The 16,642-nt window shown below is 33.1% G+C and overlaps 1 protein-coding gene across 3 annotated transcripts; it reads right to left on the reverse strand.

The window, feature by feature from the left end:
* Nucleotides 1-1,396: 1,396 nt before the first annotated feature.
* Nucleotides 1,397-15,891, reverse strand: CCNG1_1 (Cyclin-G1; the record flags this gene model as incomplete). 3 transcript variants are annotated; one of them, XM_012937703.3, is made up of 7 exons in its annotated part: nucleotides 15,096-15,891; nucleotides 14,078-14,170; nucleotides 13,461-13,604; nucleotides 11,218-11,295; nucleotides 8,705-9,196; nucleotides 6,598-6,773; nucleotides 5,524-5,572 (listed from the first exon to the last, which is right to left on the reverse strand). In XM_012937703.3, the coding sequence occupies exons 1-7, from the start codon at nucleotides 15,567-15,569 to the stop codon at nucleotides 5,524-5,526; spliced, it is 1,506 nt and encodes a 501-aa protein (XP_012793157.1). In that variant the 5' UTR covers nucleotides 15,570-15,891. The 3 variants fall into 3 exon arrangements, with proteins under 3 accessions (XP_051069205.1, XP_051069204.1, XP_012793157.1); XM_051213244.1 differs by having other exon boundaries at nucleotides 1,397-6,773; nucleotides 8,705-11,180; nucleotides 13,461-15,891; XM_051213243.1 differs by having other exon boundaries at nucleotides 1,397-14,170.
* Between the last annotated feature and the right edge of the window lie 751 nt (nucleotides 15,892-16,642).

Genomic DNA, 16,642 nt, shown 5'->3' on the forward strand with positions numbered 1-16,642 from the left:
ATTGAAATTACTGAATAATATTTGGTTTCTAATGATTTTTTAAAAAACTGATATTAACATCTTAATAAAAGTGAGTTATAAACTGTAGAAAAATTCCAGTAAACCACTACATTGAATTAACAAACCAACCTTGATCTATCATACAAGTATTTTGTATTGAAAGGAAAGATTGGTTAATGAATTGGCTAATGAATTCAATTAGCCAATAATTTATATTTATATTTTTTTCATACATTTTATTTCTAATATCAAATAACCACCATTACTTAGGAAATACATATTTTTGAACAAACTCTGTCTGAAGCCCCTCTGGAGCTACTGCTGGTCCCAAGCCCGGATAAAGGAGGAGGGTTGAACATGGGGGTAGCGACCCCGTCCCGTAAAAAAAACGCTAGTCAGAAAAAAATTATTGAAACCAATTAAACTCTGCCCTGGGAGCCAGAAGGTCTTCATTTAGAAGAGTTATGACGCCTCACGATGAAAGCTGAGTTCCTTCGAAAGCCACGAGTCTGATACCCCTTCTGGCAAACAGAGCAACCATTTGTTTTTATTTATTTTTAAATAATAATTTACATATCTAAAGAGTTTTCATATTCCCGTACATGTCAGTAGATCATAATCATTATTGTAAATCTACTTGCTTTTACATTTAGAAATATTGAGCAGTTTATCACTATGTAAAGTCATTTCATATAATCCACTATTTAGTATAGAACATAATATTCAATTCTTTTTTCTTTTACCACAAAAGTTGAGTCTGTTAAAAATAAGAAAATAATCTTATTTCATTATACCTTAGAGTATCTTTTCATATTTTATAATAGTTAATTATAGGATCATCGCTAAGTGGACATTGTTCTACATACAATTAGTTGTCTACAAAATATACCTTTATTTAAATCAAGAATTAATATTTAAGAAAAAAGTAGATGAACATACGCTGGCTAACATCATTGCTTTAATTTGAATATGACTAAGTTGTGCCTTGAGGTAACGTAAGCCCATAAATCTATTTTTCAGATAATGTTGTTTTGTTTGGTGGCTAGTCGGATTTGTGTTTCATTCTATCTAGGAACTATGAACTAGATCTGTCTGGATTCAAGAGTTGATGTCCATATCGGCACTCCAATCCAGGTTCCTTTAACTTCAAACAACAACGCGTTATCCACCTAGCTACTGAGTTCAGATGGCTATTTACTTGTGGAATAGGATGAATTTTAATTCATCTACTTGAAATGCCTGTACAGTCCGCACGGGATACATATCTGTCAAAAGAGATTGATCAGCTGCAGTCTTACGTAAATATGAGAAGATTCAACCAACTAATACATATTATTCAGATTACTTTCAAATTAAATTTTAAAAAGTTATTAAAAATAACTTATGCTTATGTATCTTTGATACATTAAACTTGTTCTATCTGCTATCCTTGTTAATGATATCCCATTGTACTAATACATTTCTGTCGAATTTGCAGAAGAATTAAGTCGAATAAAGCCATTGAGATGGAGTAGGATTTACCTAGACCAGATTTTAGATTCTGAGATATCTTATTGCTTTTAAATATCACACCTCTTGTAGGTGTTCTGTATTCAAAGTCGGATCATTCAGTTCATAAAAGCTAGTTTACATGGATTTATAGGGTCAGTAATTGGAACCCATTCTATATTATCTACAACTCATCAAACGAAAAACTCCAGTGATATGTCAACGACATGACAGTTGTGTTATAACATGGTGTTAATAGCCATGTCTTTGTAAGATTAATATTTTTCAGATTATCTATAAGTATATCAACTTGTCTTGGATCAATAATTTACGTGGTACGTCAATCATTTGATAATTATAAACTTATTGCTATTAAGTTATATCTATATCGAATGTCATTAAAAAACATTTACGTATGACCTTTTTTGTTTTGAAAAAAATAAGAAAAGGCCTAATTCTGTCATGGTAACTAGGTCTAATTGCTGTCCATTTGGTATACATAACATTTTGGTTTTATTCTATTAATTTTTTTCCAGTGTTTGTCACATAGTTACGTCATTTACCACGGGTGAGCTTATACTCTGTATTTTGCTAAGTTAAAGTAAACATTAACCATGAAGTTTATCCCATCAATTTGATGTGTCTACATATTTAACTATTGAAAATAAATATTGCGTAAATTCGACTAAATTGATATATGGAGCAGAAATTTCATTGCTAGAGGGATAGAAGATGAACAAAAACAAAGAATTCTGATGAATGTTAATCTAGTATAAAGTGAATGTTTAATAGGTTGAAATTTGATAACAGTTCATGACAGATTTACTTTTACAATTATTTGACACAAATATCATCTAGAATAATAAATTGAATGACTAACAGAAACAATTATTCAAACATGTAGGTTCGAATTCTTATAGCTCCTGATATACATACAAGAGGTGATCGAATATTGCTGAGGAAAGATACAGGCATACAACAGACCCCCTGAAATGATTCGGCTTTTTCTATCAAATGACTGCTATAAACCGAATGTGCCAGAACTGAACTATATACAATTTCCGTTTGATCCTTTCCAAACCACGCAGAGGGATGTTCGTTGGTTAAGTTGCCCATTTTCACAGAAGCTGAGTTTGTAGTTAAACATTGAAGGGATAAACTCAGATAACTTATCCTCTTTTTGAGTTTACACCACTTTCCAACTAGAAAAAACGCAAATAAGATTGGTTGAGCACAATTTTCCTTTAATCAATCTAATTTATTATACAGAACATTGTTTGATACACTCGTTAAATTGCAACCAGACGAAGACAACATGAAGCTCCATATTGATGCACCTGATAAACAGCGACCATATGATAGATTTAACCAAATCAGTTCAAGTGATCCGTGGAATACCTCCGTTGTCCTTCTAATGGGGCTTTGCCCTTTATTTACATAATTAAGGAAAGTGAAACCATCGTAGTTGGTAGCAAAACTCTTAATCAGATCAGACCAATTAAACCAGGTTAGCATGATAGTGGTGACATCACAGTGATGAATTAACGCACAAGCCTCGGATACACGTTTGAATTAGCACACCAAGGTTTGTATGGAACTCGAAGAGCTGACGGTTGACAAAATACTAGTGCATTCACAGAGAACCGATATAGTATCTACTGAAATACTTCATTGCAATGTTAAAGAGATCTAGACTAGGGTGTCAAAACATGTCAGTTATGTCCAGGTCATGACATTCGATTGAAAAATCATGTCCTCCAAATATATTGGTCGTCCGTGCTTTATCAGTAAAGTAGGTGACCTCAGTTCTATCGCAAATGTCTAAACAGTACTATGGAAAGAAAGCTCATAATAAGCGTTATTGTTGTCTGACTCGAAAAGAGTGAGTAATCGGACCTATATCAATGGTAGCCGCTTGGACTTGTTGCACAGACCATTTTTATGGGAAAGGTACTTGAATCAAGACCAAACAAACGAATATTAGAAAAACTGTAACGCCAACTTGTTTATCTGAACAGAACAAGTTACCTGACTGTGGTCTCTAAGTTGAAAAAATCCACGATAAGATGCCTGCGATGGCACAGATAAATTTATCTCTTTCGTAAAGCTTTACAAGTTTTTTAAGGAAACTAATTGAACACCCACTTTCAAGTTTTTTATACTCTCTTGTCTACTCGTAAACTTTAATGTAGTGTTTTCTAGAATTGAACTAAATCACCTTTTTTTATCATAAAGCTTTGTTGCTTTGATTTATCCTCGTCACTCTAACTCTGTCTTAGAAAATAAGTTATTAAAGAAGTAACTAGTGTCGATTCCAACCACCATAAATATAACAGCTTACTTTGAAAATCTTTAATTCAGTTTGCTAATTCGCTTACAAAAGACGAATTTAGAAATTTCTAATCAGTCTTTTAAAAACATCGAAATTGATAAAGCAAATAAACTGTTTTTTAAAGGTCACAACATTACTGACGAACGAAACACTAAAGCAAAATGGATTCAACAAAACAAATAATTAGTGAGGAAAACAACTAGAAAAGAAGAGAAAATCAAGAGAAAACCTTCCTAACATACACAGAAAGTAAACTGTGTACGGTAGGAGAAAAAACAATGCAACAACACATGAGGATGAGCATATAGTGAAAGAATGAGGAAGGACCACTTTAATGTGCTCCCTGTTTTTAAATTAATTCAAGTAAACGACAAGAGAAAAAAAACAAGTAATGAAAGCAACAAATACACAAAATAATTTACGTGAATATATTTTTTAAAACACAACTAACTAATTGAATATTGTTATAGTGTTCTTACTTTGTACAGTAAACTTTCAATTTTCATGTGTGATATAGATATTTAATGAGTAAAAACTATGTGTCCACTTCAAAGATTTGCATAGAATACTGACTGACAGAATACATGAAGGAACATGAACAGGGAAAGACATTGAAGAGTGAACGAGTATATAACGGAAAGTGAAATGCATTTTATTTTCAAGGATGCACTCGAACGTAAGCGCATCAATATAATATATAATATATCGACTGGGACAAAAACGTCATTCGACGCAGAGAATATACAAAAAAGGCTCATAATGAAAGTATTGAAAGATGAATTGGACTGTGTTTGTACGTACACACTCACATACACAGTCGTATACGAAGATGAAAAAACATTAGTCATAATTCTTTTTTGGAAGTCGTACATTTTTTATATGATGAATATGCTCATTAATAATGTTGTATACAAGAATTATACAGAATGCCAGAAATAAGAATGAAAAGATAATCCTATGCTCTTTCCTCTGTAAAATCCCAACGATAATATTAGTACTGTACACTTTTGTGTATGTGTGCGAAAGGAACAAACAATCTTACAAATAAAATTGATTAGCTAGCTGCACAAACATTACCATTGTAGAGCAATGGTAATATTAAGAAAAATGTTGAGATAAGTATATAAAAGAAAGACACAACACGATCATATCTAATTGAAAGAATGGTCGAAGACACCAGAATAAAGTTCAGCTATAATGTATTTGTATATGTATATTGAATATTAAAAGAGAAAATAATCCCTGAGTTGATGACGAAAAATTCTTTCTTTCAAGGATGATCATAATGCTGATGTTAACAATAATAATAACAATAATGATGAATAGTGTTTGTGTAATTAGTGAAGGGACACTTCTTTTATCAAAGTATTACTCACTTATTCATTATGCAGAAACTTCAAATAAATTCTTAACACCGGGTTTAACATTATATATAAATATATCATTTCACGATAAAGAGGACTTTTTGTCAAAAAGAATGATTTTTCTTAATACACTGTTAAATGAAAATATTGATTTCTGAAGTATACTGAATGTTTATAGTTAAGTGAATGAATTTGTGAATGTAGTAGTAAGAATAATAAAGATGCACTCAAAAATTAAGACATTAAATATGTATAATATAGTGAAAGTAGTAGTGCATTGTTATACACAACGGCTGTTGAATATGGATTGAGACATGTCAGCGAACCAATGGTACTTCTTCACGGTTCAAAAAGAAGTGGAAGTAGCCATTCATCTTCTTCAACCGGTCTGAAAATAGGATAATAATGAGAATAATGTTAATATTGTTTCCTTTTTGGCAGGGAGATTGAAGGACAACAGAAAAGGTGAGAGCTGTACCCTTGGATCGTATGATAATTGAGTGATAAGGGAATATCATCCAACAGTTTTATAAAGTGAAGCTATAAAGGACACATATTCATTGTGAAATCTGGTAATACTAATGGCTGGTCAAACTAAAGGTGGAATCTTCAACTAAGGTAGTTTATAGTCAAGTGATTCAAGCACTAAGCTAACTCGCTTATTAGTTGATTATTTCGAGAGGCCCCAAAATTATATAAGATTTATTTAACTATTATTTAAGTGAATAGTCAATAGAAATACACTTAATCCAAATAACAGGCTTTATATAAGAGAAAAAATAGATACTAAATGTGTGAAGTTCCAGATTGGATTGATTAGTAACTGTATATGGACCAAGTACTTTATTTTATTGCTCAGTAATTCAAAGTACAACATTGTTTACAGGCTAAAATATGTTAGAATAACTTAACTTTTATAAATCTAATATCTATTCAAACTTTAATGAATGAAACGAAAGTAGAAAACTATGGAATGAAAAGTTTGGTAATTCATAACGTTTTTATTGAAATAATGGAACGATCAATCTTGAACTACCATTGAAAACATGGAAGCACTGAACGGCCGTTTTGTTCTAGTATTGGACTCTTCATCAGTGCTCACACATGATCCCGTATGCGGGATTCGAGCGCTTAACCTCTGAACTACTGAGCCGGCGTCTAACTTCAACCAATCCCATATTCATAATTCATAATGTGTTGGTAGAATGTAGCATAAAAAGTTTACAAATATGTGGATTTCTGAAAACTATTTGTCAAATCAATAATATGACATATTATTACACGGTCAAATATAAAAAAATATACCCATGTATTTTAGGACGGATGGATGTTTACTCAATAGCTGCATTAAAATCCTTTTGAAAAATAAGGTAGATGACTGACATTTTAAAAGTAAGGCACCTGGTAACTCACTCATAGTCTTCAGAGATTGTATCCAATGGTGTAGGACTCGAATAACCAACACGAAACTGACGTCTAGTTACAAATAATCCAGTTCTTCTGCGACTAGATGGCGGAGGATCACGATAATATAATTCATACAGTTGACCCACAAGATTTGCACATTCACATACATCAAACCAATCGACCTAAAAGGCATTAAGAATTAACAAAATTACGAGCAGTTAACTAAGTAAATTGATCAATTCGATATAAAATGATTAAGATCAGAATAACAAGTGATTTCGAGTATCACTCATTGGTTATCTATACTGTAGAATATTTCTTGAGGTATCTGAAAACGAAACTGCATTAATCGTGGTTTTAGAGACCTGCAAATGTGACTGCAGAGCCAAAGAAACAACTGACTGCTTAAATTTGATCACACACGGCCTTTTAGAGACGTCTTTCATGTGCTAGATCCGTGTTTTGAAGGACTTACCGTCAGTAATGGAAATCCTTGGGGTAAGATATGCTATTTTTAGGGCCGATCATTCTTAATCCGCTTCTTCCGTTGTGATAAAGTAGCATAGTTGCAGATGTTGACTGCCTGAGGGGAACAACTTACTACCATCACACTTTAGTACAGTCAGCAGTACGACTTCGCTCTTGGACCCTACTCTGTTGTTTTTAGTATTACCTGAATACATGAAGATTTAAATATTATTTATGGCAGATCTAAAGCCAGTATAAAAAGATAGCTTAGTTAAGATAACAAAATACTTAAGCATATCCCAACTTCTTTTTATGTGATTATCAACTAGAAAAATATAGTGAATGGAATCGTATGAAAAGGTGGTGCTGATGATAATTAGCATGCATATCCAAGTTGCCAAACTTGACATGAGATCAACATGATGAAAAGCTAAGAGGTCAAAATATTGACCTCAATGGTAGTGCATAAAAAACACATAGAGACAATAATACCAATAAAATTCAGAAACTGTGAAAAGTAAGAGTAAGTTATCTAAACTGAAGTAGGAGGCAGGGTTCGAAACTGGGACCTAATGGCCGACGGTCATCTAAGACCAAATAAGAATAGCATGATAGACTGATCCGATGTCTTGATTTAGTCGGCTGTAAATCTTTTTGTTATTACATCCTGTGCTAGCTAGGATGACACATTTATGTGGATGCAACGTAAACACTCTAAACCCATCAAGTCGATTAAAATTAGTAGCCTAACCAACTGATCCGGTATCTCTACCTATGACTCTACAACTGCACCTCATAAATTTTTCCGAACTATGATTACACCTAATAACACTGGTCTGTCATGTTTCAATTACTTTTTCACGATCATATACAGTCAATGGTAATAATTAGTGAAATAAATTACGCTGTGCAAAAGATCATATATAGTTGTACGCAAGAGTAAATGATGTACAATATAACTCTATGTAAATTTTCGCTTAGTTATTTTATTTATAAGAGAAAAATAAAAAAATTACCTCACATACTACGTGATACAAAAGTGAGTTACATATGATACAATAACCGTTTACAACATCTAGTTTTAAAAATAGGATTTTAATGGGACATTGAAAAAAACGAACAGGTGCATCTATTTACACACTTTTAGTATATACATTCAGTTTCATCGAAAAGAATGTCTATTTATAAAAATTAGCATCAACAACCAATTGTGAGTTAGCATTTATCGTTTGCTGAACATTGGAAAACAGGGGCCCATTCAATCATTACCAAGTTCCTCTTTTTATTAATCTTGAATCAAGTTATAATATCAGGAATCAAAACATTTGCAATTGACGCCTATTTATAATCTAAGTTGAGTATACGGGCAGTTAAGCTTGGTCAGTACATTTTTGGGTAGTAATGGATTACGTAATATATATGTATACGTTAGCTAGCAAAATTCGGCTCGAATAAAAACACATAAAGCTCGAAATATCAAATTAAGGTTAATAAACTGAGAAAACTCTTCAAACACTTTCTATAATTCCTACACACGGCATACTTTAAAAACAATCGTGATATTGGCACCAATGTAAACAATTTAATGTCACTTCGAAAAATCATGTTTCTAAAAGATAAAGTGGGAAAATATCAAATCACTGACCCCACATAGATCTGCCAACGGTAGAAGACCTTCAATACCGACTTGAGCTAAAATTCCAAGTGCTAAACAAACAGGACGGAAACGATAAACTTCCAACGAACACAATGCAATCTCCATGACTGTTCCCAAACGTTTATAAACAAGAGCTTTCCAACTGAAATCCTTCTGACGAGCTGTTACGAGATTCTTTCTCACCTCATCTGATTTCTGTACACTTGAGGTTATATTAATTGTCTCTGACACTTTTTCTACATCTGATTCACGTAAATAACTACTCATATTCAGACCAGCATTGATCAGTTCGTCCTCCATGATATCTTTAGATTTAGTCACACAGTCGATGAAAAGTTGCAAGAAATCGAATGCATTTACTCCATCAAGATCGTGAGATAATTTAGAATCGAGGATTTCCTCCATACGCAACAAATCAGCAGCGTTACCACCACAACGAGTGATATGTACCATTGTTTCTGGATCAGGCAATATAACATTCTGGAAAAAAATTTTGGAACGAAAACACAAATGACTAAATTATTTCTAAGTGCAGGTGAAAATGGTAGCCGTTAAAAATTTTGAATGAACTGAATAAACAGTAATGCCATATAGACATTCCGTACATGCTACCGAAATTGTATTACTAGTACATGTTACACTTAACCACTGACGTCATGGGTTGAAACCCACTTCATTTCATAACAATAATTTAAACACCTACTATGTTACCATCAGGTACACGAAGTCGTCAGGTTGTACCAATTTTAGACTGTCAGTATTGAGAAAACTATCTCCTAATTTAATAAATATTTTAGCGGATTATTTAGTGATGAGTGCACTTGTGAATTTAGCGGAAATGTTTAAGTACCTACGAGCCGAAAACTTTGACTTTAACTCACGAGTTAATGAATTTAGCATAAAGATCATACTTCAATCATATAACGAACATTAACTTCGAATATCTATATATACACGAGTATATCAAATACATCGAAGTGTGACTAACACAAGTATTGAGTACCTAAATTACGATGGTGAAATTTTAGTTAAATGATCTAAGCAGTTCTTGAAAGTACCTTTTACATAAGAGAAAAAAACTGAGTATAGGTGAATGAATTTAATGAGAATAATATATCTTGTTTAACAATTCAAAAAACTCCAGTTGCACGAAGTTACAGACTAGTGTTAAATTTAGAGATGATCAATTTAGCTCAGCAACCGACTACATTTTCTTTATAAAGGTACTAGGAACACTATGTACGACCGCTATTATAATATTAGATTATGGGTTCTGTCTTAATTCCTGAATCTTCTTAAATTTACAATGTTTTATACAAAATTGCAGTTAAAAGAACTGAAATTTATTATCTTTATCAAACCCATGCTAATTTAAACAAATGAACTCGATTGTATTACTGTCATAATACAAAGCTATCCTCTTTCAATAAATAAAGAAACGGGGTAGATTTTCAATTGTTTAGTTAATCATGTGTTTATTGGTGGACTGATTAAGTTTAATAAATAAAACTACAATTTATTTAGTTACATTAGGTATTGTAAAGATAGCGAGCAAATAAAATAAACAACTAAATGAAAAATTGACAGTTGTAATTGACAAAAACTCGAATATACTCAAAAAGTGAGTAGAATATTAGTTGATAGACATACTAAACTGACCAGCTTGTTGGTGAATAATAGATCAACCTGCAGAACGCACATACGATGATATATTTCATAATTTATGTCAGTTGATTTAAGTAATAATGTTTTTTTCTAAAACATAAACCTAAAGTAGCAATTAAACTTGAATAAAATGGCGTGATTTTTCTAAAAGTTTAAGAAATGAGCTTATTTTCAATGTTGAGGAGAAATTACTTTATAGGACTGATGAGAAAACTTTATAATGATATACATAAAACTTATCAGTAAAGAAGAATAGGGCAGAATTGCATGATAATGAAAACACTGACCACATTTCCAGCTTAATGGATGATCAAACACATCTTATAGACATATTTTTCATATAACTATAAATAGGAACGTACAGCTTAAGTAAATGATTTCGTCGAAAAGAAAATTTCCTTCACGAAATGCTCTTTATTTTTATTCAATGACACAATGGGTTATTTTAATTATCCAAACAATTTATCAATCTGTTATTCAGACTAAATCACATAAAGTGAATTTAAACAAACTTGTGAAATGACGGTGATTTGAAGACATTATTATTATTTCATGATAAGCTATAAGGTAGTCTTTAAAATGTACCAAATTCGTACATATGTCCTAATGACTGAATAAAAATAAGATGTATCAACTAATTTAATAAAATTAAGTAGCTAAACCACAAGCAAGTACCTGTGCTCATAAGTTTTTATGAGACGACTAGTATCACTAGTCGGATGCATGAATTGAGGTGGGCAGAGTTCAGTTCAAATTTACGAACTGATAGCTGGAAATCAAATGCTTTAAACATGAAAAACTAGATGGAAATAAGGCTGGTAATAGTATGAACATACCTTGTTATTTGAGCTACTCAATTTGCATACAGCACAGTAAGAAGCAGCAGCTACACATGCCATGTATTTAGGTTTGACCTGGAAAAAAAATATACTTGAAGGATGATCAATTCGGTTATGTATATATATATCAGATTTATTCTGAATTGCTTCATTTGAACGATTTTAACATGAGTACTGAACAAAGCAAAATTTTCAGATTGTCGGTATACGTTGGGTACTATGATGTGTGAAATAACTTACGACGCATACTGTGTGCAATTCAGTTTAATCACCCATAAATTTAATTGCATGCGATTAGTTGAGTTAAACTTATTTGCAAAACAAACAGATAACAGTAAATCCAAATGAAAACAGTGTTAGTTAGTGAGGACCAAATTTTAATCACGGAAGTAGAGCATCTGGTCAGTATCATCATTAGATAGTTACCTTTGACGTATTACCGGTCGTCCTCCCTCTCAAACTGAAGTATGAACTCAGAATGATCACATCGTAACCAGCTATTGCTGGTGTGGCTTTAGATAAGACTACCACCCCTTCTAAAGTATCTTTGTAAGTCCGGGTCTTGGTTTGGCTCCCTCAAACTTACCTAGAATTCTAGTGCCTTACAAACATCTTGCCTTAAGCGGATTAGCGATCATAGCCGCCGTTGCAACCAAATATCGAACCGAGTTATTTTCAAGACTATCCTGCCAGCTCACCGAAAACTTTAGATGAGCATAGGCTACATTTGAATGGCGATATGAAAATGACAAGTGACTTGCGAATTTACGAAAAGTCCCAATTATGAAGACTGGGTTTTTACAGGCTCTCTCCAAACTCTTCGAGACACCCCGGTCTATTCCGGGAAAATACGAGTTTAGTGATACACATGGAATCCTATATCCGGTAATTTTACAAAGCCTATGTAAAAACTAAGGAACCTGGCGGTTGAAATTTGTTAACAAGCTGAAAGCAATAGCCGCATTTGGTACCTCCAGGTAGTTATCTCCACTCAAACAAGACACTGGTAACAAGTTTTGTACCAGTGAAACAACCTGTGAGTTTGATGCTACGCCAATTAGCAACATCCAAAGGTGTGTCGGGAGATGGGTGTTTTTCGACGGACAGTTTGGGCATTCTGTCATTCAAAAGCATTGATTATACTGTCTTAAAAGCTCCCTGGTCAGTGACTACCTATCTACTTAACGAAGAGGCACCAAAAACATCCTTTGCTTACAGCAGTATGGTAATAATATACTTGGAACTAGATTGGACAACACTGTTGATTATTCGCAAGAATGGTTAACTAATAAATGCTTGATACTGCACAAACTACGCTCCAAAATGATTATTTGACTCACGAATGTACACAACTATCTTCCAATTACTACTCGGTATGATCAAAGTATTGTACCATAATATGGAATAGAGGACCACATAAGTAAAGAATCATAAGTACATAAACAACTGTTTTAGAATCCAACTAAATCTCGCTAATTTAGTCGACACACTAATCATATATTTTTTAGAGTAATATAAAGCTGAATGTCCAGAATATGAAACGATTGAACACAACTGCAAACGATCTGGTTTAACCACAAAGTACTATAAATTAACTGTAATAATGTTTATATAGAACTCTGATAAAACAGAAAGACTAGAGAGAGTTAATACATTTTATTAAATGCTTTATAAGTTGGATAAATACACTAGATACGCTAAATATCATTCCCGTTTAGGAACTAATATATCATCAATACAATTAAGGTCTAGGAGGATCTGTTGTGCGCTTAACTGATAAGGCTGGTTTTTCTGAGCTTGCTACAAAAATCAAAAATCAACAAATAAATCTATATGTCTATTAGGCTTTCGTTTTAATCACTACACGAAATTAATGACTACAGTTAACAATGGGAGAAATCGATCAGATTGAAATGGGGATATGGTAATCGTGAATCGGAAACACAGATTAACTAATATTAAGCTCAACGCACTATTTTTTTCCACGTACTACTAATTATAAATTTTCGTAGATTATAGGGCGTAAAGGAAAACAAAATACACTAACGTAGTTTATGTTAAAGATAGAGAACAAGACCCTGTAGATGAAACAAACTTCCTGATATTAATATAATATTACTTTATACTCAAATGAGTGCGAGTATAAATGTAGTTTCATAGCACTGCAATCATAGTTGATTCGTAACATTTCGAAGTGAACAAATTCAAAGGTAAAATTAATAGAACTAATTTTAGCTCACCTTGACTTTAACAATAAAACGATCTATGAGATTGACAGCTTTACAAAATGTTTCTGTAGACAGATTAAAAAATGAATTGTGCAAAAAGCGCAGATTGTGTACCGCCTCATTTCGAAGTACGGCGTCGACTTTATCATCGACTTCCTATTGATAAAATTTAAAAGAACATTAACGAAACATCAGTTGAGAACATTGGAAATAAAGTTTTCTATGAAATGGGAAGACTAAAGCAACTTCTCATAGGTAGTGAGGTAATTAAATAAGTTTGGTTAAGCTTTGTTCCCAAAATGAAATGTTATATTTACATAGATCTTCATCGGTGTTATGAATTAGTATCTGGAGTAATGAGATTGTATGTCTTTGTGTTATAATTATGGACACAAATTCCCTTGACTAGTTCAGTACTTTTCATATATGCCCACAAATATTATTTTATAATAGGGCAGATCCTGATTAATATTCAATTGAAAGCAATATTCTTCGCTTATACCTGATGTTCTAAACCAGATAACATTAACTTACAGTTATGCTAAGAAAGATACAATGCTAGTGATTAATTTCTGCTTGGGAATGCATATAATACAAACACATAAGCAACTAGCTTCAGTATCACTTACTGGATTAACATAATACAGGAAGGCATTGTTTGGTTGGTAAATAAATTCCTTCGAGAGTAGATCTTGCAGGAGATCATTATCAAGTGAAGAGAGCTAAAAAAGAAAGCGAGGGGTTTCATATAACAAAAAGACTACTTATAGGCTGGAATATTTACGTTAGTACTAATAATATAAAAGTTACTGGCAATGGATGCAACAGAACTGCGAATCCATGTTACTTAAGTAAGTCAACAATGAAAGTTGTGTATATTGACGCAACCTAGAGGAAGCCTCAAAAGACGCCTAAATATTATACAATTATTAACTGAACTTTCCTGACAGCAGAAGGTCAATAATTGGCTAGTATTGATATGATCGAACCAGTTCGGACTAATCATCCACCAATGGAGAAAACAACAATAAGGAATGTGAAGCTCAGTAGCCACATGACATCAGTAACAAACATAGATAGCAAGTAAACATGGGCTTAGTACTTTGGAGATTCAAACTCGATAAGAACGTATCAACACGGACAAAATAGTAATCCTGGACAGAATTTTCACGGATAACAGCTTGGTATAAGGGACAAACTTACAGATTTAAGTGACTTTATCTTGGTTTCTAAACCTTATAAATGTCCTCTCATGTTATTCACAGATGTAAGAAACAAAGACCTTAATAACAAAATCACTAGTCAGAATGCAGTAAAATAATATATCGACATCTACTTAGGTGCGGCAAAATAGGTGAGATGAAAACGTTCAAATGTGTTATGATAAGGAAGTAAAGGATGGCCTTTTATTGTCTTAACCCATATTCACTGGACTTGTCCTAGCACAACTACCTCAGATTAAAAACAAGTAAGCTTAAAATAAACTCGACTATGAGTATGCGAAGACCCCACAAGATGTAATACCTTGTTTGTGGTTTTGTAGTTATCTTTGAAGTATGAAGAACAACGTTCACAAGAAATCCTTATCAAAGTTTAGCGGAGGAAATGAATAATTACATAGAACTTAAGCAAGGTAACTATGCTTACTTTACAGACTATATGTGAGTGACATATTTTGGATAAATCAGAGCGAAGATTATTTTTCGGTTGTAAAGGACGTAAATAACATGCCGCCGGAGTATATATTGACATATCTTCTAAATTTTCGTTTGACTGACCGTTTAGCTCCGGGCGCGAACGTTTATAATCAGAAGTAATATGCGAAGGATACTGGTTCATGACAATCTTATGGGCAGTTTGCTTCGAATCAGCCGTATCACATAGAATATCGATATTGGACTTTTGAGAATCATTTCCGCTGGACAAAGAATTCGGGTCATATTTCTGAGCTCGGCGTATACGACTAGGATATCGCCTGTACTGCGAGATAGTACGTTTAGGTGCCCTGAGGAAGTTAAATCTGGATTTGGCAGTATAAAAAGATGCAACACAGCCATTATTATTGGAATGCGTTGTTTGAGAAGAAAATGACTGTTGGTGCTGATTGAAGACCTTGGCCATATTTTTTAATCGTAGTTGTATTCACAGAATCTGATCACTTGGTATATATGAGAAAATATATCAGCTGTAGCAACGGACAATAAATAAAAACAAGGTAATTTTGAGTTTTGTAAAATAAAGCTGCTGTGTAACAAAGAAGTATCACCACGAACAAACGAGAGGTGACCTAGGAGCTCGCTGATCGCAATTTAGAGGAGCTACGGCGTCCAACTTGTGCCACAGTGGGTTAGGCTCTCAAAGACGAACGTCCTTTATCGCCAATGAATAAGTAGTAGTTTCAACCAATAAAAACAAAGGTCATTAGTAACGACAATTTGACCAAACAGATATTCGATTACAAAAATCGATGATGTCGGTTTAGCCAATCACAAGGTAGTAAATTTATCTTTGACCTTGGATCACATTGATAAACCAACAGACATGCTTAACCATTGCCCTAGATAAAGAGTAGTGAGGTGTGTGTTTATTGGTTATGTGGTTAGATCGACCTTTGTTTTTCTTTCTAGGCTTTTTAATTTTAGTCATCATAACAAGAGCGATTCATACAATTGTCTGTCCCGCAATTAAATATCCAAATTAATAATTTGAAAAATGGCCCGGTTAAGGGCAAAGTGCATCATTTTTAAGTTAAAGCATTTGAATTTAGGATTGTCCAACAAAGTAGTGCTTCCAGGTTTTCAATGGTGGTCTAACAATCATCGATTCATGATCTCAATCAAAACTTAATAATCTCCACAACCCCACACTGAAAATAAAATTGTTAATGTTGTTATGACTCATATAGAATGTTGACTTGAATCATGTCATATGTTAATTGAAAATTTTAGATCCATGAGCAGAATAAATTCGATTAAATGTTAAGTGGATGACTATATTAGGCAAAAAGTTAGTAAGACATACTAAGGTGAGATGAATGAGAAGTAAGTGGATCATGCATCGGGGAGATTAATAATGATTTTTAACCAGTAATAATCCAAAGATTTGTGAATAAGGATAACAGAGACAATTACTCCTCGGCAGTGCTGAAAAATCTCATGCAAGCACGAAACGGCTGTCCAGTGCTTCCAGGTTTT

This window comes from Schistosoma haematobium, chromosome 3, assembly GCF_000699445.3.
Source record: "Schistosoma haematobium chromosome 3, whole genome shotgun sequence".
NCBI lineage: Eukaryota > Metazoa > Platyhelminthes > Trematoda > Strigeidida > Schistosomatidae > Schistosoma > Schistosoma haematobium.